This window comes from Tamandua tetradactyla, chromosome 1 (assembly GCF_023851605.1).
Source record: "Tamandua tetradactyla isolate mTamTet1 chromosome 1, mTamTet1.pri, whole genome shotgun sequence".
Taxonomy (NCBI): domain Eukaryota; kingdom Metazoa; phylum Chordata; class Mammalia; order Pilosa; family Myrmecophagidae; genus Tamandua; species Tamandua tetradactyla.
The window spans coordinates 70,527,468-70,552,280 of NC_135327.1; the positions used below are offsets into that span (position 1 = coordinate 70,527,468).

General features: G+C 39.0%; 1 protein-coding gene and 1 long non-coding RNA gene across 3 annotated transcripts in view; one reads left to right on the plus strand and one right to left on the minus strand.

The window, feature by feature from the left end:
- Positions 1 to 24,813, plus strand: part of ABCA13 (ATP binding cassette subfamily A member 13) — a 442,652-nt gene that overhangs the window by 206,368 nt on the left and 211,471 nt on the right. Inside the window, 4 exon segments of the mRNA XM_077118896.1 lie at positions 7,182 to 7,319; positions 8,375 to 8,555; positions 11,201 to 11,419; positions 20,932 to 21,128. Of these exon segments, the coding sequence (XP_076975011.1) occupies positions 7,182 to 7,319; positions 8,375 to 8,555; positions 11,201 to 11,419; positions 20,932 to 21,128 (735 nt within the window).
- Positions 5,888 to 17,446, minus strand: LOC143648636 (uncharacterized). Of its 2 annotated transcripts, none has more exons than XR_013158682.1 (3): positions 17,387 to 17,446; positions 11,067 to 11,261; positions 5,888 to 6,817 (listed from the first exon to the last, which is right to left on the minus strand). It is a non-coding gene; the product is annotated as an uncharacterized LOC143648636 (long non-coding RNA). The 2 variants fall into 2 exon arrangements; XR_013158685.1 differs by lacking the exon at positions 17,387 to 17,446 and adding an exon at positions 16,868 to 17,163.

Consider the following 24,813-nt stretch of genomic DNA (forward strand, 5'->3'; position numbering starts at 1 on the left):
GCTCTCTAGAGAATGGTCCCTGAGTGGCTGAAGAGTCTGGAATGAGATCATCAGGGGAGAACAAAATAGGGAAATGATTTCAACAGAATAGACAAGACACATTCAAAGTCTGGAGTCCTTGGGGCTGGCAACCAGTGTGCAGGAGTGCCCACCTTCTCGATCATATTTGAAAGGTAGAGAAAGGAATTGGGAGCGAGTCCATGGGGAATAGGATTCAGCTCAGATAAGTTGAGTGATGGCAGGAATTTCTCCCCAGTGGAGAGAGTACTAAATTAGTATCATGTGAGTGAGTGGATATCAGCTAAACTGGTGAGTTTTCAGAAGAGCACTATATTTTATTTTGTTCTAAAAGCTAAATATGGACAACTTGGTGCTCAAAGAAAAAAGAGAAACTTTTTCTGTAGGCAATAAGGACTTCTGAATACCAAATCTGGTAATCTTTCAGAAAGCTCTAGACCTTCTGGATTTTTTGGGAGGGTTGGCCCCTTTGAAACTTGCCTAGATTGTCTCCTGTTCCTTCTTTCATCACTGTCCTGCTTTTAAATGTCAAAAGGCTCTTCATTCTCTGCCTCCCCATTAGGTGAAGTGTTGAAAACTCAGCTTGTTATCTCCTGTGCACCTACCTCTGCTACCCCACAATGTCTCTCATGGTTGCCTTCTACCCAGAAAATTAATCTTGAGCTTTTAGTTATCTTAAAATCAACTCAACGTACCATATCGAAGCCAGAACAAAGATCTGCTGCTTTTACTTCTTGGATCTCTCCTAAATCCATGTGGATGCATTTTCTCCAAGTAGAGTCTCCACAGTTCACCAGCTGTAAACCCTAGTGTGGCTTTGAACTCCTATCCTATTGAGATTACCACCTAGATCGGATCTTACAAATTGTAAAGAGAAGTGAAAACAGGAGGACCTGGAAGCAACCTTGGGATTAGATGCACCTATGGCTACATTTTGTTTAGGGATTTCAAGTGGTCGGGTTTTATATATCCTTTTGGCAATTGCATCACCAATTCTAGCTACTGGCCAATGAGGAAGGTAGTCCCATGTCTATGACAGAATACAGATTAGAGCTCTGAGATCTTCATAACATAGATTTAAAATAAACTGACATAGATTTGGCCAGAGATGACACTGAAGATTTTTTCCTTTGTTTACCATGAAATTGCTGGTTCTTCCATTTTAAGTGTTAAAAGAAAAGTTGGAGTTGTAAGTTTACATGTTCTTAAGTAGCACAAAGTATATTTATTTTTAACATTGATGATATTTGTTAATGATAGTAAGAAATAAAATTGATAGAAAAGATCAATAGGCTTTCAGCTTCCTACGAGTGCCATTTCAAGGAACTCTCAGATCAAATGCTCTCTTTTTAAAACAATATTTTATAACACCCCCTTTGCTCTCTTGAAACTTTGAAAGTCATAGATGACAAAATCTAACTACTTGCACGAGTTTTAAAAAATGAATGTAATGTCTTAACTGCAAAATAAAGGAGACATAAATAGAAAGTAATTTGAAATAAAATAATATGTAAATGCTCAGTGCTCAGGTACAAGTTCATTACAACACAGAATAAAGCACTTAGATATTTGTGCCCACTTATATTTTAAATGTGGATTTAAAAGAAGGAAAATGATCAGAAGACATTTTGTCCCAGAAGTTGATGAAATGTAAATGTAGAGATAAATGTAGATGTTAGAATAAAAACTAACATTAGGGTAAGTGATTACTGGTCACTTATTTGTATATAATAAAAAATAAAAATAGCCTTCATTAAAGTAGGAGAATTGCACAAAGAAAAGTTAGGCACTAATGAAGTGGGTAAAAGCATTTTTTTGTTGTTGTTGTTAAATGAGCTGGTTCTTATTTGAAAGTGTGCTATCAAATAATTTCCTATAATGTGATGTGGGGGCAGGTAATGATCAAGCAGGACAGAAAATATATCTCCTCTCTTGTAATTCCATCCATGGTGGTTGCCTACATTCAGTCTCTTTTTTCAAACACTTTGAATATCATCTTCTTTAGTAGTTGAAAGAAAATAGAGGATAGATTAGACAACAAAATGGTAATATAAGGATTTATGGAGAAGCCATGGGGAGGTTACCTGGGAACAGCATCAGAATAAGATTGAAAAATAACAGGGAGCCTCCACACTGATCATTTCAATGTGCAATTTTTTACAAAATAGATTTCTTATTGTTGTGCCATATGTTTTTAAATACTATAGAATGACAATACTGTGAATAATTTTTTTTTTTTTAACATGGGCAGGCACCGGGAATCGAACCCAGGACCTCTGGCATGGCAGGCAAGCGTCCTTGCCTGCTGAGCCACCGTGATCCACCCCTGTGAATAATTTTAAAACAACTTTTGTTAATAAAATTGAGTGCATTTCATGCATCTCTGCTCATTTAAAAATATTTGGTTCTCAGTGTGTTCAAAGGAGTCTCAAATCTTCTTTGATATGTATGTGTGTGTAATTAGTGGCCACATGAAACTTGGTTCAGTTGTGTTGTATTGGAAACACCAAATCAAAGAGTAGCATCACTGTTGAGGTAGTGGTTTTCTGAAATGGTGAACAAATTCTGCATCAGCGTATAATCTATTGTTAATTTACATGCTGGGTACATTCCTGGAAATTTTGGTGCATAATAAAACTGCACAGAAGCTTTGGGTTCAAATGTCCTAGCCTTGAACAAGTGTAAATGATTTTTTCAGTGGCATGAGTTGCATGATAGGTCCCATAGATTGCAAGTCAAGGACAATTCTTCATAGGGTGAGACTGTCTGCATTTTGGTGGACATCTACCACCCCAGGTGCCTTCCCCATGAAAGATCACTTCTACCACCTCTAGTTCTCTGTGCTAACTAAAATTGTCCCTCCCTTAATTTCCAAAACTGCCCTGGGGAGTTTCACCAGATTGAGAATCACTGTTCTAAAGTATCCTGGGAATAGAAGGTCTCCCCAGAGTAGGATGCGTGAGAATTTACTTTCTCTTTCTCTCTCAAAACTTATTATGTTTTACTCCAATTACATTGGTAATACTCTTCTCTTTGTTTCCTTCTTTCCTTTGTTGTTATAAAGTTATTCTATAGGCACAGACCCGAATATTTCTCAGGACTGATCTTTGGTTTGAAACCTTGCACAGATACATGCCACACCATTTCCTAGCCTGCAGGGCTCAGTGTCAAACTCAGGTCTCCATGCTTGACTCAAGACATTTGTTCCTCTCAAAGAGTTTTCGTTTCATAAACTCTTCTTTATGTGCTTCCAATTAAATTTGATTCCGCTTGGTCTGTCTAATTTCATTGACTTCTTCTTTTATCACTGTCAGTTTTGGGGGACCATGCTAATTAGTTTCCTCACCCACATAAACCAGCAGGCCGTTCCCCTTGAGAGAAAAGCCCAGTCTAATTGGAGGGCTTTTGCACATATTAATGTGTCCAATTATTTTCCATAAAGTGAGGAGGATGCATGTGCTTTTACAGCGTGTACGTGGAACAATTTAGAATTTATTTAGCAAAATGCAGAGGAGAACCGAGGAGTAGAGTGGCCACCACACTAACTCAGATTTGGCAGCTCTCCCACTCAGTTAGATTAATAGATTAATTAAGAGGATTTTAAAAGTCCAGAAAGATTTGGTCTAGATGGCTTACTTAGAAAATCAACCCTTAATATTAAATTTATCTTAGTTTCTTTTTAACTCTGAAAAGTCTCTCATATTTTGCCCCTCCCTTTCATCCCTACAGCCATTACCTTCCTTCAGATCTTATCATTTCTGACTTGGGCCATTCAATTCCCTTGTAATTCCTCCTGAAGCCTCTAGGTCCTCTTGCCCTTGCCCTTTGCCTCTGCAACCTCTCCTCTTCCCTGACACTCAGGTGCTTTTCTTAAAAACAGACCAATGGACCATATCTCTCCTTATGTGATAATCTTCCTTGATTCCAAAGTGTCTGTAGAGTAAATGTAGAAATCCTTAGTGGTCATCTGTCCCTAACCTAGCCTGCTGCTCCCTGTATTTTGGTCACACCGGTCTCTGTGCCTGAATTTCACTCCCCTTATAAAGGACTCCAGTAATAGGATTAAGACCCATCCTGATCGAGTTGGGTCCTACCTAACTGAAGTAGCTTCATCAAAAAGTCCTACTTGCAATGACTACATACCCTCAGAAATGGATTAAGTTTAAAAACATGTTTTTCTTGTGTACATATTGCTTAAAACCACTAAATTAAACTAAAAAATTTGTTTATCTGAAATTCACATTTAAGTGGCCACCTGTAGTTTTATATGCTAAACCAAGGAACTCCCACTCCTCTCCCTTATCTCTCTGACTTTCCTTTCTCATTCTTTCTCCTCTGTTCAAAGGGCATGTTGCTATTGTATGTAGGTGGACACCTCATTATTATAATATTTTATCCCCTGTATTGTACCAAACTGGTTTTGTTAGTCTTCTCCAATAGAACAAGAGTCACAAAAGGGTGAGGTCTGTGTCTGATTCATTTGGGTATCCCTAGTGCTATCTGAGTGTGCAGTTAATTCATTTCTATTTAAATGCTGAAATATCTCTGGTTAGGGGAGGGCAAACTGTAAAACAGCAAGACAAAGCCCTAATGATATACTAGATCTTTGGGACTTCTTCAGTTTCCCTGTCATAGCACTGAGTCCTCCCAGCCCCTTCTCATACTTGGGCTTACAGTTGAGAACTCTGACCTCTGGGAGATAAAGCAAATTCTTCTCTGCTGCCTCCATAGAAGGTACTCTCATTCATCTCTCAGCGCAGATCCTCCCACAGTGAGACAGGGCTTGACTGAAATGTGATTTTCCTAAGATTCAAGTGAACAAATGAGAAGGACATTATCAAAAAGGAGAAGTTTCTTAGCTCCATTGCAGGGACTGGTGACCCCCAGATATTGTTTCAGGTTTGTACGTGAGTGTGTATATGTGTGAGTGTGTGCGTGTGCACATGCCTTTGCATTTGATTGTTATTTTGGTTCATGAGCAAGAGTTTGAAAACCATTTTAAGAAATTCATATTTATCTTTGTATAAATTTTATATTGAGGTGGAAAAGAGTTGAAGATTTTGTTTCAGATTTCACTTTGGTATATCCTATACATGAAGACACTCTACCACTTTCATTTTCTCCTCAATGATTATGAAAAATTGAACTGTAAAACATCAGATATATACATATATTTTTATTATAATATATTTGGAAATATATTACATATATTTATGTAATATATTATATGTAATGTAAACATATTATATATACCTGCATATACTAAGTAGCCTGAAAATATCCATCATCTCTGATCTCAGTAACCAGAAGTAGCAATATATTTTTTCCTGGTCTTTTCTAGATACTTTTTTATATATAGTTGGATTCCATACTGTATATGAATATATCTATATGTATATATAATATATCTTTAAGCATATTTTTTCCAGAAGCTTTTATCCATGTCTTTGAAAGTACTGTCAATGGCTGTTCAACATCCCATTAAATGAAACTAATAAATTCCTTAGTTTGCGGGTTTAAATCATTTCTGCTTTTTTACCATTATAAATAATGCTAGACACCTATGTTTGTGTTCAAATTTGTCCCTACTTTGTTGTCCTTTCTCTTCTCTAGAATATATTTCTAGAATTTTAATAGTTAATTCTAAATCTATAAATACTCTGAAGCCATTTAAATCACATTGCTAACCTGTTATCCCAAAGGCAATGCCCACTCACTCTGTCTTCAGGAGTGAGTGGGTGTGGCCCCTGAGAAAGGTCCCATCGCAGCAAAACTAAACAAGAGTGAGAATAAAGACAGTGACCAGCATTTATGCAATCATTTCCTGATACATTTGCTTGCTTATTATTTTTATTTTCACAAACTCGTTCGTGTGTGTGAGTACAGAGCTCATTCTATGATTCCTATCTGGTCATTGAAGAGACCGGTAAGCTGAGTTGAGACAAGACTCCATCTTTTAGGCTGATCTCAGTTGGAAACTCACGGCTTTGCAGGCTCACTCTGGGATATGGCAGGAGTTTGGTAGAGCGACTGGTGTTCTTGAGCTGCTGCACGTGTGAGCTAGGCCAGGCAGATGCTATGAGGGATTAGCCAGTGGTTAGTGGTGCAGTTTCTGGAGCTCAGCAGCTGTGCAACCTTGGACAACCTTTCTGTTCCTCTTTTTCCCATTTGTCAGGTACAGGTGATGGGTGGTTGTGGGATTATATGAATTAATACAAGTAAAGAAACTGAACATCACCCGGCACAGAGCAAGTGTGTCAAATGATTCCTCTGATATGTTGTAATTACCCGTGTACAACTTGTCCTCATCCCACAAAGAGATGGTAACTCATAGATGGATACCATCTCAGTGCCCTTCTTTAACTTTCAAAAGGTGATGACACCATGAATTTACTTCTATTCTGTGATCATTTCTAAATTTTCTAATTAGAACATGTCTCTCTATTGCATATCTTTTTTTGTTGGATGGCCAAAGCACTAACATATTTTTCATGTAGGCCTTTATTAATTTGTAGAATTTAGCCTGTTAGGTAAATTGCATTCTTGCAGCTTAAGCTGGAATGGATGTATTAAAGAAAACTGGAAACTGCTAATAATTAAATCCACTTTCCTTTTGATATATTTTGAGGACAAAGTCAACCATCAAGTAAACTGAAATGAATTTGGAGAGCACATTGGAAGAATGTTGATATGGTGCATCGAAAAGTGCTAACTTCATGAATTCTTCTTTGCAGAAATTTTAGTTAAGTCCTTCATGCATTCACTCCATGCTCATGTGTTCCTTCTTTTATATCAATCCCTGTAAATATGAAAAATAGGCAAGAGAAGAGCTGAGAAATATTTAGCAATTTCTAAAAATTGTTTTGTGAACAATTACTGGATGGTCTCTTGGGACAGTGGCTGTAAGGGGCATCCTAATAGATGATGGAGTTAGGGCCCTGTGTGCAAGCCCGAGCTACTCTTCCCTTCGTGGCTCAGGCTCCTGCATGGTTGGTTCATACATGTGACATTCTTGAACAAAGGGCCATCTCTACATTGGAAATTTTAAAATGGAATGACATTTTATATTAATTCACTAAGGTATTCTATTACAGAATCTTCATCTAAATAGGCGAACTGCTTAAGCTAACTTAAACCGTATCTTATTTATTTATTTTTTTTAGGAACATTTGGGTTAAGAAAACCATGGTATTTTCCCTTTACCGTGTCCTACTGGAAGAATATTTGCGGTTTGGTGGAGAAGAAGCAACATTATATGACTTCTGATTTGTTCTTCTTCAATGAGAATTTTGTCAAAAAAGGTTTGTAGAGTAGTACCACTGGACACACGTTTCTCCTTCTGGTCAGTTTTGTTTCTCATTCCTGGTTGAGCCTTTGTAACTGTTTATGCACTGCTCCCTACAGGCCCACTGTTAAGGCATGCTGGGTCCAAGTTGGAAGTTGGATAATGTCTACCTTGCATAGACCTAATACCCTCAGAATGTTAACTTTATGTGTTATATTATATTTACTCTATGTATTAGGTGCATTTATGTATATGTTATAATTTAGTAAAATTAAAACCTTAATTCCAAAGTGGATATGTATAAAAAATAAAAACAAAAGTGGACAGCAAACATTTTGTGCTAGCTTATTTAATGCTGACATTTAAGAAGCTAGTACTGCCACTTACAAATGAGGAAAGCACTTCTCAGAAAAAAGGGGCAGGACCATACCTGTCTAATTCACAGTGAGTGTCTGGCACTCAGACACACTCTGCAAAGGTATGGTACATGAATAAACAATCTCCTATGATTATGGTTTTATACTGTGTCGATTTTGTGAAGTAATTTTTTTCCTGATTGCACAAGTCAAATATGGACCTTTCAGAAAATTTGAAAGACATCAACCATAACACATTGGTCTCTTAGGGGAACAATTGTTTATGAACTTTTTGGTGTGTGATTTAGCCGCCTCCTGTTTTTCTTTGGACATATACATGTACATGCATGTATTTCTAATTTTTTTTTTTGTAAGATAGGTATCATAGAGTTCAAAAATTTATGGGGCAGTGCAATGGTGGCAAGAATTCTCACCTGCTGAACTGGACATCTGGGTTCAATTCCTGGAGCCTGCCTATGCCAAAAAAAAATACGTATATATGTATATATGATCAACAATTTCACTTATTTTTTCCATTCTTCTTGATTTTGGGAAAGAAAGAATTTGAAACTTTGTTGGTACAGGAAAAGTTTAGATGTTTCACAAAGCTAGAATTGAAGTCCAAAGGCAGCCTATTGAATTATCAACAAGTGTGTGGATTATTTTCAGGGAATTTTGAAGTCCTCCAATGAAAAACTGACATTTTTCTTCACAGGGACATTGCCACAAAATAAGGACGGGAATTTTGAAGGAGGTCTCCCAGGGGTATCTCTGTTTTCTGTGACCAAGGAATACCAGGACAACAAAGTAGCAGTCCAAAACCTCACCCTCACCTTCCACAGAGACCAAATCACCGCCCTGCTGGGGACAAACGGAGCTGGGAAAACCACCATTATGTACGTCTTGTGTCACCTTGATAGAATACTGGGCATGTTGATCTGCAAAAATATCAGCTTACCTATAAGGCAGATGTTTTGATTATTTTGCTTTTCTTTTCCTTACTTTACTTTTCCCTAATTTTTTGTTATGTATTTCAGTTTAGAGTTTTTATTTTCTAAACTTTTTATCATGAAACAATTTCATATTTACAGCACAGTTGATGAAATAAAACAAACACCATACAGAAAATTCCAATATACTCCCCAGTTCAGATATCCAGATTCACCAATTCTAACATTTTGCTTTATCATTCTATCTATCTATCAATCTATCTATCAATCTATCTATCTATCTATCTATCTATCTATCTATCTATCTATCTATCTATCAATCTAATTTTATAAACATTTGAGAGTACCTTATATGCATCCTGGAACACATAATATGTCCATGTCAGCACAGAGTTTTGAGACCTAGAAAGAAGAAATGCTAATACCAGAGCTATGCTGTCTTCCTAACTACACAATTAACTTTTAGATCTGGAGTCAAGTCAAAGGGGTTGGGTGAATAGATTTACTTTCCTTTAACACTTTTATACCCTACCAATAATTCACCATGCTTTTACTTTATTCTCATAAGGTTCTAGGCATTTTTTTCCTACTATGTTTAATATTGCTTGCAATTCTATAGAAAGATTAAATTCTGCATGATATTGGAAATTTTTTTAAACATCTGATTTTTTTTATGTTCTGCTTTTTATATGGTTATTTTATTGTTAAGGCTTGATTCTTGCTTTGGGATCAAATGGCTCCAAATTCATTAAAGAATCAAATCATGTGATATCAGAAAAGCAGTGAATTTGAGCGTTCATGGACAGCTTGTCTGGATATGTATACAAAACAACCCTGAACTGTGAAAATGAGGGTTTCCTTAAGGCAAAGTCATCAAAATTATTTAATTTCTCTTTTGGGAAAATCACTTTCTTTTTGTTATTTTTGCAATTAAACATAACAGATAAATTCTGATTAGTTAAAAAAATGATAAGAAACTTTTGCTTCAGACTTATTAAGAAAAGTAAAAAACAACATACATATAACTTCAGAAATCTCATGTTAAAAATATTGAAAAAATAGAGAAAGTTTTATCTCTTCCTTGAATACTGAATTACTCCTTGAGGAATTTTCTTTTAGTGTTTTCAGATCTTAAAAGTACAAGCTGCACATAGTCATCAAAGAGTCAGAATTTTACATGGAACCTATACTTAAACATGTCTTACAAGTAAAACCAAAATTTGGGTTTAGTAAAACGATGAGAATTAACTTTAGAGTTTCTTTATGTTTCAAGGTTCACTGACTCTATTGCTTTCAGTGAACCATTGAAGTGCATATTGAGTCATCCTAAATGCTTGTCTCTTCCTGGGAATTCTCAGATGAGAGGCTGAAAGCCCAATTAATGGAATGACTTGCTGAGTCTTCCCTATGCAAAACAAAGATTTCTGAGACTTGTGCAGAATGTGTTCAAGTTACTTTACAGTACCCACAAAGCAGGTTTTGAAAATAATAGGGAAAACAGTTTATGATTAAGTTGATTGAAGCATAATTTACAGATAGTAAGAACCATCCCTTTTAGAGTACCATTCAGTGAGTATTGACAGATGTGTGGTTAATGCTGAGATCACTGCCATGATGAAGATTCAGAACATTTCTGTTTCCTTCAGAGTTTCTCTGTGGTATCCTTTGACCTCTAGCTCCCAAGAAACGACTGATCTGAATGTCACTATAAACCAGTTTGCAATTCCTTATAGATAGAATTGTGTCTGGCTTCTTTCATTTAGCACAGTAATTTGGAGATCCATTGATGATGCTGTAACCATCAGAGTTAGGTCCTTTGTTACTGCTGAGTCATATTCCATTGAATGGACATGCCACAATTTGTTTATTCTTTCACCTGTTGGTACCAGTTTAGGTTGTTTCCATTTTTTAGGGATTATTTATGAATAAAGACTCTATGAACATTTGTGTATATCTTTGCACAGACAAATTTTGGTAAATATTTAGAAGTAAAATTGTTAGGTCCTATGTTAGGTGTGTAGTCAAACTTTTTAGAAATAAGAAAACAGTTTTAAAACACGTATACCAAACTTCTTGGAATAAAGAAGCCAGAACTAGGCCATCTCTGGCTTTCTTTGGTAATGTTAGCTGAATAAGTGACTTGAGTTGTTATGTTTTGACATGGGAAGATCACCTGGAGGTAGCAGAAGAAGGTCTGGCCTTACAGTTGGAGCATTGGTGTTTGAGTTCCTACTTTGCCTGTGCTTAATTATGAGTCTTTAGTTAAATATGTTATTTATTTAACCTGTTTCTTCATCTGTGAAAATGAAGTTGGATTTTATAATCTAGAAGTCCCATCCAACTATAATGGGCTATGATCACAGTATATATGTGGGGCTTATAGCAATATCATAAGCCCATGTTTCCAAGATTAAGCCAGCCAACATCTCACTAAGCTCCACCCAACATTTAACTTACTGGGTGGAAAACATTTCTTCAGAATGCATGTGCTCTTCTCAAGATGGGTGTATCATGTTAGAGATGATTGGGTAGTTGGTGCCCAAAGTCTTAGTAGTGCATGTCCTCCCTGCTGATTTCTTTTCCTCTGGCAGATCCATGTTGACAGGACTCTACCCTCCCACTTCTGGAACCATCTTCATCAATGGCAAGAACCTACAGACAGACATGGCTTCAATCAGGAGGGAGCTGGGGGTGTGTCCTCAGCATGATGTCCTGTTTGACAACCTCACTGTTCTGGAACATCTGCTGCTCTTTGCTTACATAAAGGCACCATTTTGGACCACAAAGGAGTTATATCAGCAAATCAACAAGTTAGTAACATTTATGTTTTCCCTCCTCCTACCCTCTGCCCCCATGTAAATAGAGATGCTGTCAAACAGTTATCTGTGGCTAAATTGATGAGAAGTAAAAATTATAAATGGTTCTTAAGCTTGGAATTATGACCTAGCCACTGACAGTGGGAATATCAGGGAAGACATTGGATTTGACTTGGTTTTTCCTTAAAATAAAGAATAGCATGAATAAAAGAAAGAAAGTATGATGTAGGCTATAGTGGAAATTCTGTGTATCTAGAGCATAGGGTTCATATGGGTGTCCTGAAACGAAAAGAGCAAAAAGGTAAGTTGGGCAACTGGTTGTAAAGAGCCTTATTAGTCATGCTATGATATTGGAACTTTATTTTGCAAGCAGGTGTTATGAATAGGGGTATCATGATTCAGCTTGAGATGTGGAAGATGGACCTTATGATGCCATAGCATGGCAAATGGAGAGGCAAGAGACAGGGAGACCAGGGAAAGCAAAGGGATGGGGGGGGGGGGAGTGCAACCTGTGGAGATGGAGAGGAGGGTCCATATTTGAAAACTTTTGAAAGTTAGAAACAACAGGTCTTGTTGACCAACTGGATGCACAAGATGGTGGGTGAGGGTAGGAACTCAGGTAGATCCTTGAAGAATGCGTAGTACATCATTCAGTCCAGATGGAGGGCTAAACAACAAGTGGAGTAGCATAAGTCAGATCTGGAGTGGAGAACATATACTATGGGAAGAGGTTGAAAAGTAGTGGGGTAACCAGGATAGGCCAGTGAAGCAAAAGAAAGATTTTCCAGTCACTGGAGACTAACAGAAGCTTAGACCAGAGAAAGAAGGAAGAAACTGTAGGTTCTGGTTAGAGAAAAGTTTGAGGGTTTGAGGGAGAAGAGGTTGGAAAGATGGATTGGAGTGAGAAAGGGAGCAATTGAAGTCAAGAACAATAGCCAGGGGTGGAGGGATTAATCCAGTGTGACATCATTAATTCAGAAAATAATGTTAGTTATTATTCCCAGGCTAGGCCCTGGGAAACAAAGCTACAACTATCCCTGCTCTTGAGTCCAGAAAGAAGACACAAGTGCAAACAATGAAAATGTAATGAGCTATTTTGGGATGATGTTAGAACCAGGGACAGTAGGGTCCCAGGACAATGAGTAACTTTGGTGGTGAAGGGGAGGGGTCATGCTGAGATGAGGCCTGAGCGGGAAGCTATAGGATGAACAGGGAGTTTCTTGTGGATATGTGGGTTGCCTAGGGAGGAAGACATTGAAGGTGATAAGAACTAACAGCATGTGTGGGCACAAAGCTTGTGGTAAAGCAGCTTGGCATGTAAAAGGAAAAGTAGGCATGATAGAACACATGGCTGTAGGGGGAAGCCAGGGCTAGAGCACAGGGTTTTTGAATCCTGGCCATGACCTTAGATTTGGTCCTGCCAGACAATCAGAGGGGGCAGGAGCCTGCAGAATATTGAGGACCCTGATAAATGATCTGGGCTCCTCTTGGCTGGTTGGAATGCTCCTCCAGCAGCAGGTGTGGAGGCTGGTCAAAGTGGGTAGACTGATGGCAGGAGGGAGAACAGGAGGTCCCTGATGAAAGCACAGATAAGGGCAGTAGCGACACCCAGAGGGTGAGGAGGAAGGAGGGGCATGGACCAAATATGGGAGTAAGAGAAAAGGAGGAATCCATGAACATTCCTGAGTTTCTGACTGTGGCAAGCTGATAGAGTATGGCCCTATTTATTGATATAGGGTAATATAGAGAGAAGGCAATTTGGGAAGTGGACAAAGATAAAATATCTCATTATTTGCGTCTTAGAAATATAAGTTCGAGGGGCTTGGACTCCCAGCAGTGGTGTGATGCTCTCCCAAAATGCAGTGGATTACAAATGCTCCTGCTTTGGGAGTTTTTTCTTATTGTCCTCCCTCAACTGCTGCCTGTATTTCCACGGCATGTCCAAATCCTCAGATCCTTAGAGGACCAGATATCTTCCCATTTGCAGCCCTGGGATTGAGACAGGACAGGAGCACCCCGTGGTCTTTCACATTTTGTTGGTGTGGTGGGGGTGGGGGGATGGACTTCTGCTTCTAGATTCACCTCTGCCACCAGGTAACCAGGTGATCAAAACAGGGGTCCCTGTCTTGTGTCAGGTTTTCTTAGGTTCTTTGTACCAGCTGCCTTCCATATGTCATCTCTTCCTAGTGTCTAATTCCCTAGGGTTGCTAGGATTTCTGTGGTATATAGGCAAGGTTGCTAAGGTTCTGGGAGATGAAGTCACCCAGGTAGGATGTGATCTGGGCTCTCAGATGCCAAGACCAATATTTTTCTCCTGTACTATGACACATTTCCCTTGGGTTGGTTGCTGTGTTGTAAAGCAGAGGTAGAAGTCTGTGGTCAAAGCTTATTCACCCTTGCTGGGAGAAAAAGAGGCTTTTTCTCACACATTCCCAGTGCTGTTGCTCTACCTGAGGCTTAAACACCTGTCCAGGTGATTCTAAGGTTCTGAGCAGAAGCAGAGGTAATTTGTTCTGAATTACTACTGGTGGACTATGCCTGGGTCTAGTGAATGCAAGTGACAGTAGCTGAAAAATAGTCTCTCAGAACGGTGGTGGGTAGGGTAGAGTAGCAGCACCTTAAGAGAGGACTGCATGCAATGAAGGAAAACTGGGTCATTTACAAAGCCTTGTCTGGAACAGTCCTTGAGAGAATGCTGCCTGAATGAGTTGTTTATCTTCAGGGGAAGATTGGTGTGCTTTAACACACGGTATCCTAGAGGGGCAAAGTTAGCTGATAATTCTTTTGTTGGAGAAAAGAAACAAAACAAAACAACAAATACAGAATATAGCAGAGGGGCCTAGTACTCAGGGACCAGAGTCAGAAAGCAGTACATCAGGTGAAAACTGTGCTGTCCATTACCCTTGAAAACCCTGTAGTTGTAATGACTTTGGAAAGTGGCATGCTGCTTCTCAATCAATGCACCACAGCCAGTTTTATTTCTCCACTTTTGGAAAGGATCATTGTTTATTTGGATGATCTCAAGTTGAAATAGCTGATTTGTGTTTAGAGACTAGGTGTATGACAAGTGGTACATGGAACAAATCAGAGCTCTCTGTGGGGGGTTGGAGCTATGTAGTCCAGAAAAACACATTCTTAAACTTAATTTGTTCTTGTGGTTGTGAACCTATTGTAAATGGGATCTTTTTGATGAAGTTACTTCAGTTAAGATGTGGGCCAACTCAATCAGGATGGGTCTTAATCCTATTGCCGAGTCTTTATAAACAGAATACAATTCAGATGGATAAAGAGAAAGACATGAGTGAGAAGAAGCTGAAGGTCAGTGGAACTTGGAATACATGGGAGAGGCCAGGATAGGCTGCCACTTGCATTGCTATGTATAAGGAGAGGTCAGGGCCAAGGATCACTGGCAGCCAAACCCCAGAATCTCAATCTTCAGGAGCAAAGCATCATTTTGATTACACCTTGACTTGGACTGTTTTTGTAGCCTCAGACTATGATCTAATAAATTCCCATTGTCTAAGCTAACCATTGCATGGTATTTGCTTGAACAGCCTAGGTGACTATAATACTCTCTCTGGATAGAGGCTATGCTGGGAGGGTCATATAAAAATTAAGTCTGAACTAATGGGAAAAAAGTCTTGAGGGATATGTCTATTGTCCAATGTACCCATTTTATTCACATGGTCCTTTTTTCCCCCTCTTCTCTATTCTCAAAATTCACCTTGTTGACATGTTAAATGGATGTCTGATCATATCGTCTGCTGCAAAAGTTCACATTTCACGGTATCCTCAGAAGTGACTGCTAATAACAATATTAATGACAGTGGAGACATGGATATACAGGGAAGATCTTTCCTTTTTACTATGTAAATGCATCTTAAATTTAAGTAGGTAATTAATAAGAAATATCTTGGTATTATATAGAGTATACATTGTTAAATAGAAAATTGGCTAAGTACGGTCTTTTGTTTTTTTGGTATCTGCCGTGGACCATAGCAAACTCTATTGTGACTGTGTTTGGGCTTAAATTAAGCACCTAACAATGCTACACAGGTTTCATCTTCTGGTTTGGGTGCCAGGCAACCTTAGTGGTTATCAGTTCACAGTGTGTTACTTAGCAACAAAAGCCAATTTGCACAAAAGAAATCAGAATGAGATCATGTTGTAGGACAGTAGTTCTCAATTAAAGGGAGGGAAAACTGAAAACAAATGATTTAGAGACAACATACTCCTTATTAATCTCTGGTAGTACCACTTGGTTTCCTTAATGTGCAGCTTCATTAAAATAGAAGCTCAAGTTAGCATCCCTAACAGAATCTTTAGAGTAAACATTTGTGAAGACAAAGGTCATTACTTTTTTGTCCTTATTTTTTTCTAGAGAAGATAAGAGAGGATGAGAGGGGACTTTATGAGACCTTTTAAGTCATTGAGGTGTTACTATGTAGCCAACTTAGAATTCTGATGTACATTACACACTCAAGGTTTGAGGCAGATTTGTTTCATGATAATGGGATCATCCAGGGTATGAGTGCAGGGAGAGAAGAGGAGAGGATAAAGGATTAAATCCTAGGGCACGCCACTTGAAGAGTGGGGAGACATGAAGAGGGACCAGTCCAAGAGGTAAGAAAGAGTGACCAGCTGAGTTAGGAGGAAGACACATGTATGAATCAAGGATGTTAAGTAAGACAGAGTTATCAAATGTATCAAAGGTATTGAAAGTCAAGTAAAATGAAGACTGAGAATTGACTTTTCTACTTACTATGTGAAAGTCATTGTAACCTTGGTAAGCACAGTTTTAGTGGAACCGTGGTGATGAAGGTCTTATTGGAGTGAGTTTAAGAGAGAATGGGAGGAAAGGAATCGGAAATTGCACCTCTTTTCAGGGGCTTTGCTGCAAGAGGGAGCAAAGAAATGGGTGGAGTCAAGACAGGTTAGTAAAGTCAAGAGAAAGATGTTTCAAAGCTAGCAACAATAGCAACATATTTGTATACTGATAAGAATGATCCAGGAGAGGGCCAACAATTAATGTCAGTTAGCAGGAAGGATGTTGGGTTTTTGGAATATTGTTCTGTATGAATCTGGGGGTGGATTCTTATGCAGGAGGGGAGAGTTGACCCTCATGATAGCACAACTGTTTCATTTAAGAGAGTTAGAGGGAAACTTGAGTGTAGGCACTTCTATTATGCTTTGAGTTTTTTTCTGAGTCAAGAGTATGTGCAAAGAAGTGATTGCAATGATAAGCATGGACTTTAAACTCAGAGACGAAGATAAGGAGAATACCAAGAGAATGAGGGATAGTGTCAAATTGAGATTTGTGGGGTTGAGTGATTGTTGGAGGCAGAGATTTTCTGGGAAAGTAGCCCATGAGGTGATCTGAGAAAGGATGCACTGCTTGAGTCTCTGGAGGGACTGTGGTTATTAAAAAGGTCTTGGTTTTACCTTGGTCATGACTGGATGGGTCGAGGTCAAGATAAACAGTGAAGAGAACATCAAGGAACTAAGAGGCCAGAGTACTAGGAGGACAAACTACATTGAATATTAAATTCAGCAAAGTATAAAGATGAGAGAACTGTAGAAAGAGACGGTGCCTCTTCCGGAAACAAGGAGATATGATGAGGGTTTGGTGGATGACAGCAACAATGAAGGTAGTAGATGCCATATTCTAGTGATCTGAGATTCACAGTTGAGGTGAATCTCAACTGGAGCAGGGGCAGGGGTACTGAAAGTCGCAGTGAGAATCAAGGAGTCACCTGCCCCATGTCTAGACCCAGTGGGAGAAACAGCTGCCATCTGTGAGGATTTATAACCCCTAACTCTCCAGGCTTATCTGGGCTCATTGTCTGGTTTTCTCTATATTTCAGGAAATATTCTTTTATTCCTTGCACATGCCATTCTCTCTCCCTTCAAGTCTGGCAAATACTTTTCCATTTTTCTGGAATAGTCCCTCTGTCTCCTTACCTCACCAAGTTCCAAATTCCACCTGGCTGATTCTTGCTTCACTTCCTCTGGAGTCAGAAGTGCTCCCCATAATACCCAGGAATTTATCATCACTTGCATCATATTTTATAATAATGTCTAGTTGGAGTTCCTCACTAGACTCTGAGTTTTTGTATCAGAGACAATATTTGATTTGCTTCCCTGGTTCTAGCAGGTGGGAGGTATTGTGTCTATTATAGAGGATCAATAATATTTTTGTTGAATAAATGAATGGGTGATTGAGGAGCTGCACCTAAACCACATTACCTGAAACATAATTAAGAGTTATTAAGGGAAAAGCTCCTTTCCTCTTTTTTCTGCTGCCAAATACTCTCAATTAAATGGTTATCCCGTTCCTTTGAGAAAAAATTAGGAAATTTAATTTTGCAGACATTTGTCCTTCCTCTGGTATGTTGAAGATCAATAATTAGAAAAATACTAGCCATTACATAATTTTGGACTTTAAAATCTGGGAAAATTCAACAAGTGAAAATACCTGGCCAGTGTTTGCAATTTGTTTTCTTGTTTCTTCTTTAAGTCAGATCCAAGCATTTTAGAACTATGCCTGAAAGCAAAAGAGTGGGAAAATTTGCAAACCAGAGTCCTCTCCCTGCCCCTAAGAGTGGTTCTGCTGTTCTGGGCCGCAGACATATTCTAATGATCTTGCGGACCAGTGGCTTAGCATACTAGGAATGCAAGTCACCATGGAGAACAAATCACATTCTTTGACCTCCATCTGACTTTAGTGAATATCCCAGTCATTGATTAAAATACCATGAACACTAATCATCATGAAGCATGGTTCTAGACGAACAGCCCTAATATGATAGAGGCTTTGTCTCTGAGAAAGCTGCAGTCATTATATGGACTGAGACAAGTTAACAGGTATATCTGATGGGTGTCACTGAGCCCTAGTAGGAACCCACATACTGTAATGATAAAGGTGGATTCTGGCCATGATACTGTAGAATCCATTTGGAACTGGAATCCAGCTCTACCACTGGCTTAAAGAGCTATTTACAATATACTTTCTTTACTGTGGGCTTCCTGAATACAGTAAAACCCTCACTGGAATGTTGTGCAGATTATATTAATTTATATACACAAAAGTACTTAGAGTAGTACCTGACATCCAATAAATGTCTAATAAATGCTAACTATTATTCAGGTATGGTGCTAAAATTAAAAAAGGTAAGTTATCCTCTTGATTAGAAAGAAATTCTGGCTGCAGAAAAGATCCATGAAATGAATGAATGACATACTTGAAAAACCATAATTAGATTATGGTAGTTTGACGTGAGTGAAAGAAGTTAGCTCAAGCTAGACCTTCCTGAGACTGATTACTCACAGTCTCCTTTGCATTTTCACAGCACTTTGTTTATATTTATTCTATATCACTGTGTTATAATGGGGTGCATATGTATTCTTTCTTCATAAGATTCCAGTCTTCAGGTAGGAAGGGCCTGGTTCATTGTTTCTTACGTCCTATTCTGTTCCCTGCAAACACACACACAGTATCACACCTAGCACTTGTGTTGCTATGGACACACTGTGTGCAATCTTGTGAGAACTTATAAATGTGAAGAAATTAGATCTATACTCATGCTCTCCACTCTCATTATGAGTATCCATTATACTTGGTTTCAACAATAAACAATAAAGAAAAAAAGAGGAGTATATATATTTAACCACAAAATGTATTCAGATGTCAAAGTTTAAAATTTATCTAAGAAAAACAGGCTTCAACCAAAACTACAGAATGAAATAGATTGGTCAGTTTAATGTCAACCAGTTGTCTAGGCGATAATAGAGAGCAAACATCAGCCTCTATGCATAACTTTCATTATCTTTGGCTTATGCCTTGTTTGGCATCTGCCCAATGCAGGTTCAGTGAAGGACCACACAGGTGGGAAACAAGGAGCATAGGACTACAACCACTCTCTCACCATGATGGCCAGGCACATAAGGAAGTGGGATTTTATGCACAAAAAGGGTATGTAAGGAGGCAGACAGTGGAGCCCTTCTAGGACTCCACTGGAAGGTATCCTGTGTAGTGTCAACAGAAGAAACAGAAGAAAGGAAGGGTTATTGGTTTACCATAAAAGTGTCATTAGAACATGTATGCTTGAGAGCATCTGACATCTTACAGACTAGTTTCTTTTGTCTGTTATCTCTGCTGGCTGATCCATTAAACCTAATATATTCATCTCCTCTGTTCTATTGGAATTATCCTAGAATGGAAAGAGTTGGTAGCCAAGGTAAGTTGAATAATTTCCCCCACAAAGACATTCTCCAGTCCTAGCCTCCTGCCCCATGGGTGTGAACTCATTTTTAACAGGGACCTTCAAGTCCTATATCCGACTTCTTGGGATATGGGTTTATTTGTAAATGGGAAGTTCAAAGATTCTAACATGAGGCCAAACTGAATCAATGTAGGTTTTAGTCCTGTATGACTACAGTTTTTATCAGCAAAGGACATTTGGACATGGAGGTAGAAGTCACAAGAGGAGATCAAGGAGACAGATGGCCATGTGATGGAGGCAGAAATGGATTGCAGCAAGCCACCACCAGAACTTTGGAGGAAGCATGGCCTGATGATACCTTGACTTTGGACTTCTAACCTCCAGATTGTGAGATTATAAATTCCTGTTGTTTAAACTACCAGTTTATGGTATTTTGTTATAGGCAACTTTGCAAATTAAGAGGGTGGCCATGTCTAGTTGGGACTGTAGAGTTAAGACAGTCTCCTGTTAAAACTTAGTGATTCATCATCTTCCTTCCAAATAGTTTGTTGTTAACAATGGGAACACCTAAAAAGCAGGGGCATAAATTATTACAATAAACCTAAATTGAGATTTAAAAGACAGTGGATCCATAGGGGTGGGTGAAGTTTCACTAGAGGAAGAGTAGGTCAGATCATAAAAGGTAGTTAAAATCTGGGACTCTCCCAATTGAAGGATCTCTAGGAGAGAGTAAGAGGATTTATTATTTCACTGAAGGACACCTGACACTTTACAAACACTTGTCAAACATTCTTTCACTGTATTTTTCCAATTAGTCAGGAAGGTAGGAGGATACCAGTACAGTGTATGGTGGGCCATAGAGCTAAAGGACATGTCCACACTTATGAGAGGTGGAGCTGGCCTTTTAGCTTTGATTTCTACTGACCACACTAGTGTGGCATTCACCCCTCTGTACTACATTAGTACTCAACACCTCACTGTGCTACTTACTGTCTTGAGGAAATGCAGATCCCTTGGCAGGAGGTCTAGGTAAAAAGAAGAGAAACCCTTCAGAGAAGAGAGAAAAATTCTTGACAGATACTGCTGCCAAGGCATCTACTTACTCTTTCAGTGTGGTTCCAAGCAAAGCCTCGAGCAAGGCAGTGCTTCGGGTCAAGAAGCTTGTGACAGCATCTAAGCCTCCTTGCTGTCTCATGGTTTATAAAGATCCTGGGCATTGTAACTCATTATTCATGGAGGAAAATTTGAAGCAACATTTTCATGTGAGCCCTTTTCTTCTTTCAGAACACTGCAGGATGTGGAGTTAACTCAGCATAAGCACAAACAAATCCGAGCTCTCTCTGGGGGCATGAAAAGGAAGCTGTCCATTGGCATTGCTTTCCTTGGCATGTCAAAGACAGTGGTTCTCGACGAACCCACCAGTGGCATAGACCCCTGCTCCAGGCGCAGTATCTGGGATATTCTCCTGAAGTACCGAGAAGGTAGGAACTGGGCATCATTCTATTTCTCTTCCTACAACATAGGGACACAGGAAAAGAAATGTTATCATAAGTGAAGAAACAAATCTCATCACAATAGGAATATATTATTCTTTACCGAAAAAAATGTTATTGTTCATAAGATCTTCCAGAGATGTGTTCATTATATAACATCTCTATGGTGTTAAGAATATTTCATTTTGTGTTTGACTTTTAACTTAATATTCGTAATAACATTATCCATGCATGTTATGCTACGTGGTTTCAATAGAAACTGTACTCATCCATATTTTGTCCATTCTGGAATCATAGATTATTAGAAGAGGCATCCTGGAGATCCTCTAGGATAAGTCCCTCTTTCTTCAAATGAAGAAACTGAGGCACAGAAAGATGGGCATTAGATTTGCCCAAAGCCTCAGAGGAAGCTCACTAAGTCAAGGACAGAATTTGGGCCTTTGCATAACTGGCTATTTCTCACTTGTCTTATTGCATATTTCCAATTTAGGACATTTGATTGGTAGTTATTGCTTTACAACTTCTGGATTCTTTTCGCCTTTCTGACAACTAAGAATTGCAGTTATATATATTTTGTAGAGACACTCTCATTTTCAGAGAAGCGTAGAGAAGAGTCAAAAAAATCTCTGTACTGCTAAACACATGTAGAAGCTCAATTGGCAGGGTTAATATAGAATCTTAGAAAATGTTATCTTGTTTTTCTCTATTGCCTGTAAAAGGATAAGACTTTCTTCTTACTTGACCTGAAACACCCATCTCCCTGAGGGGAGATTAGGATTTGTTACTTAAGGAATACAAAGAAAAAGAACAAATAATAAGCCCTCCTTGTCTTTAGGAGGGCAGACCCCAGAAAATCCAGATGTTCAGTCTCCCTTTAGGGTAGAAAAGATGCTCAAGTCAGTGCCTTAAAATTTATCCACAAAGCTGGAATGAGAAGAGGAGGATGCAAAGGGGACAGGAAAGAACAATGTTCCTCCTTACTGTCCCACAATTTTAGAGGGTTGAGGAGAAGACAGGGAAAGGAGCAGGAGCACGGGGACAGCAGCTATAGGTTTCCATTCCTCTCTGGGTGTTGGCCTGGGGTGGGCAGGTGCACCGGCGAGTGAGGGTCCTGGTAACATTATTTGTTCTCTCACTTGGTGCAGCCACAACAACACTCATGAAGCAGGTCTGGAGCTCAGGGAAGAGTCCTAAGTTGATATTCCTGCATTTCCACAAGGGCCATGGGCTTTGATACTTGGAAGGAAGAGCTCCCTGGGAAGGGCCTGCCAGGGAGGCTACTGAGGGTGGCCCCTCTGAGGCTGGCTGGAAGACATAGGTCTGCAGCCAGCAGGACCCAAGGGGAGGCTGAGACAGCCTGGCAGTCCTCTGCTCTGACCTGCCCTTTTTGAGAGCCATTGACCAACTCATAAATACCCATAGCAATGGGGGGAGCAGCACCAGGTGGCCTTGGTTATCACCCAAAAACCACAGGAGGCAGAGGACATTGGGCCTGAAGTTCCTAACCCTACTGCATTGCCACGTGATCACTTAAACCCTCCTTCCCCCACTTCTCTAAATGTGCTTTGGGGAAGAGAAGGAGATGGGGGCAGAAATGAGAAATAGGGAGTCTTCTTAAAGGGCTTGATTAAATTTTGAGATGAAACTAACCTTAAGCTGAATTAAATAATTTCCCTTCTACCCTGGATGGGGGCTGAGGAAGAAAAGTAGATAAAGATGGATACAACAGATGACATTGTCTCCGCACATGGAAATTGTGGAAGGGTAAAATATTGCCAGCCTGCTTCTCCTATTTATTTAAATAATCAGAGATGGAGTCTTCAGAGTTTAGCTGACAAAACATTTGAGTCATCAACATCCTGGCAGGTTTAGATGGAAAACCAGATACTATACAAGCTTCCTCAGAAAGAGACGCCTTCTTTCAAGGTCTGTTGTTATAAATGAAATATTTTCTCACTGTCTGCCATCATTTAGTGATGATTTTTGTCTTTGGAGGACGCCTTTGGAGCAGTCCCTGCACTGATTGAAGTGCCAAATCAATAGGACATAAGTGGATTAGATGGTGGCACTAAAAGAAAAATGTGTTTTCAAGAATCAAAGTGTAAAGCCATTTCTGGAAACCCCCCAGGTATCTATGATATAGCTTTGTGAAATAAATCTACAGCCTACAAAAACAAATGTTCCCTGCTGGGTAGAGAGAGAGTTTATTTTTCCAGAAGACCAGTGCATTTGGGGCTCATTCTACCTAGAAATATATCTGCATATTTCTTGTTCAGTGATGTGTGCACTAAGCTCTTGGGCCAGGTATCGGTACCTCTATGCTTCTCTTGGAAGGATACATAAGGAAACAGAAGATACCAGCACAAATAAACACATACTGACTAAATTGCTCTACTGGATCATGCTCTTGCTTTAACTCTTCTTGGGTGACCCTAGAGAAATGAAATTTCTCTGAAGCTTGGTTTTCTCATTTGCAAAATAGAGATCATTGAAAAAAAAATTGTAGGATTTTGCAAGGAGCAGTTGCAAATGTACTTCTATGAGAGTATAGAGCTGCATGTGTCACATTTGTGCTCAGTGACATCATTGTCATCATGATCTTGATGCCCATGATCATCATCATTATGGGTGATAGAGGGGGAATGTGGGAGGCATAGCTTTTAGAGAAAAGGGGAATGGGACACTCCGTCTAAATCAGGGGAAAAAAGAGTCAAGCAGTGTTTTGGGGAGAAAAAAAGGAATCCTTGTCTTTCAGAGTTTGGGATGTGTCTTGGGTTCATGTCTACCAATAAGCCATTATGGATCAAACATCTGTGAACTCAATTGAAGTTCCTTGGGAATTTAGATTCCAGATGATTTTTATTTTTAGACTGCTTCATTGTATGAAACAGATCTGACCTTCAAGTTAACTCTAATCAGAGTATATGATTATACTCTGCCTTGAGTCCCAGATTGATGACTGAGTGCATTTCCTTATCCTCAAACGATTACATGTGAGGTGAGGTGAACTTTGGGATACATCTGTGGCAAGAGCAGCTCACCATGAATCCCATTCCTTGTTGCTCTTGGGTCTACATTTCATGGTGTCTTCCTAGATGCATCTTTTTTCTAATGAACTGACAGTTTTAGACTTTGAATTTTGCTCCTCTATCAAATATATATTAAAATTAAGTTGAATTAAAAATGTTTGACAATTTGTTTTTCAGATAAGAATCAACCAATGTGTTTATTTCTATTCTCTTGATAGAATCTTTGGGCTCAATTTAAGCCAATAGGGAACGCAGAAGCTAAAAAAAAGTAGTATCTTATTATATAACTGAAGTAAACTTTACAAAAAGTATCCTTTATTGCCCCTGGCCTCTGCTCTTTTAAGTTAAGTCTGAGGCTTCCCTGCTATCCCCCTCTCTGTAGGCAAGGGAGTAAAAGTTTAGTAGATGTTGGAACTCATAAAGAACACGTGTATGGTTAATACTCCTTTCTATAAAAAGTGGACTTATCTGCTGTTCTCAATGCAGTCTCTCTTCCGGGGCTGTGGTTATGTACCACTTTCCTCCCAGACTCCCCTGTATATCTCTACAACACACTCTTGGTGGTTCCTGGCTAGTAAGAAGTACAGAACACAACCTTCCCAAGGAAAATAGCATATGCTTTGATCACTGCTTTATTAAATTTT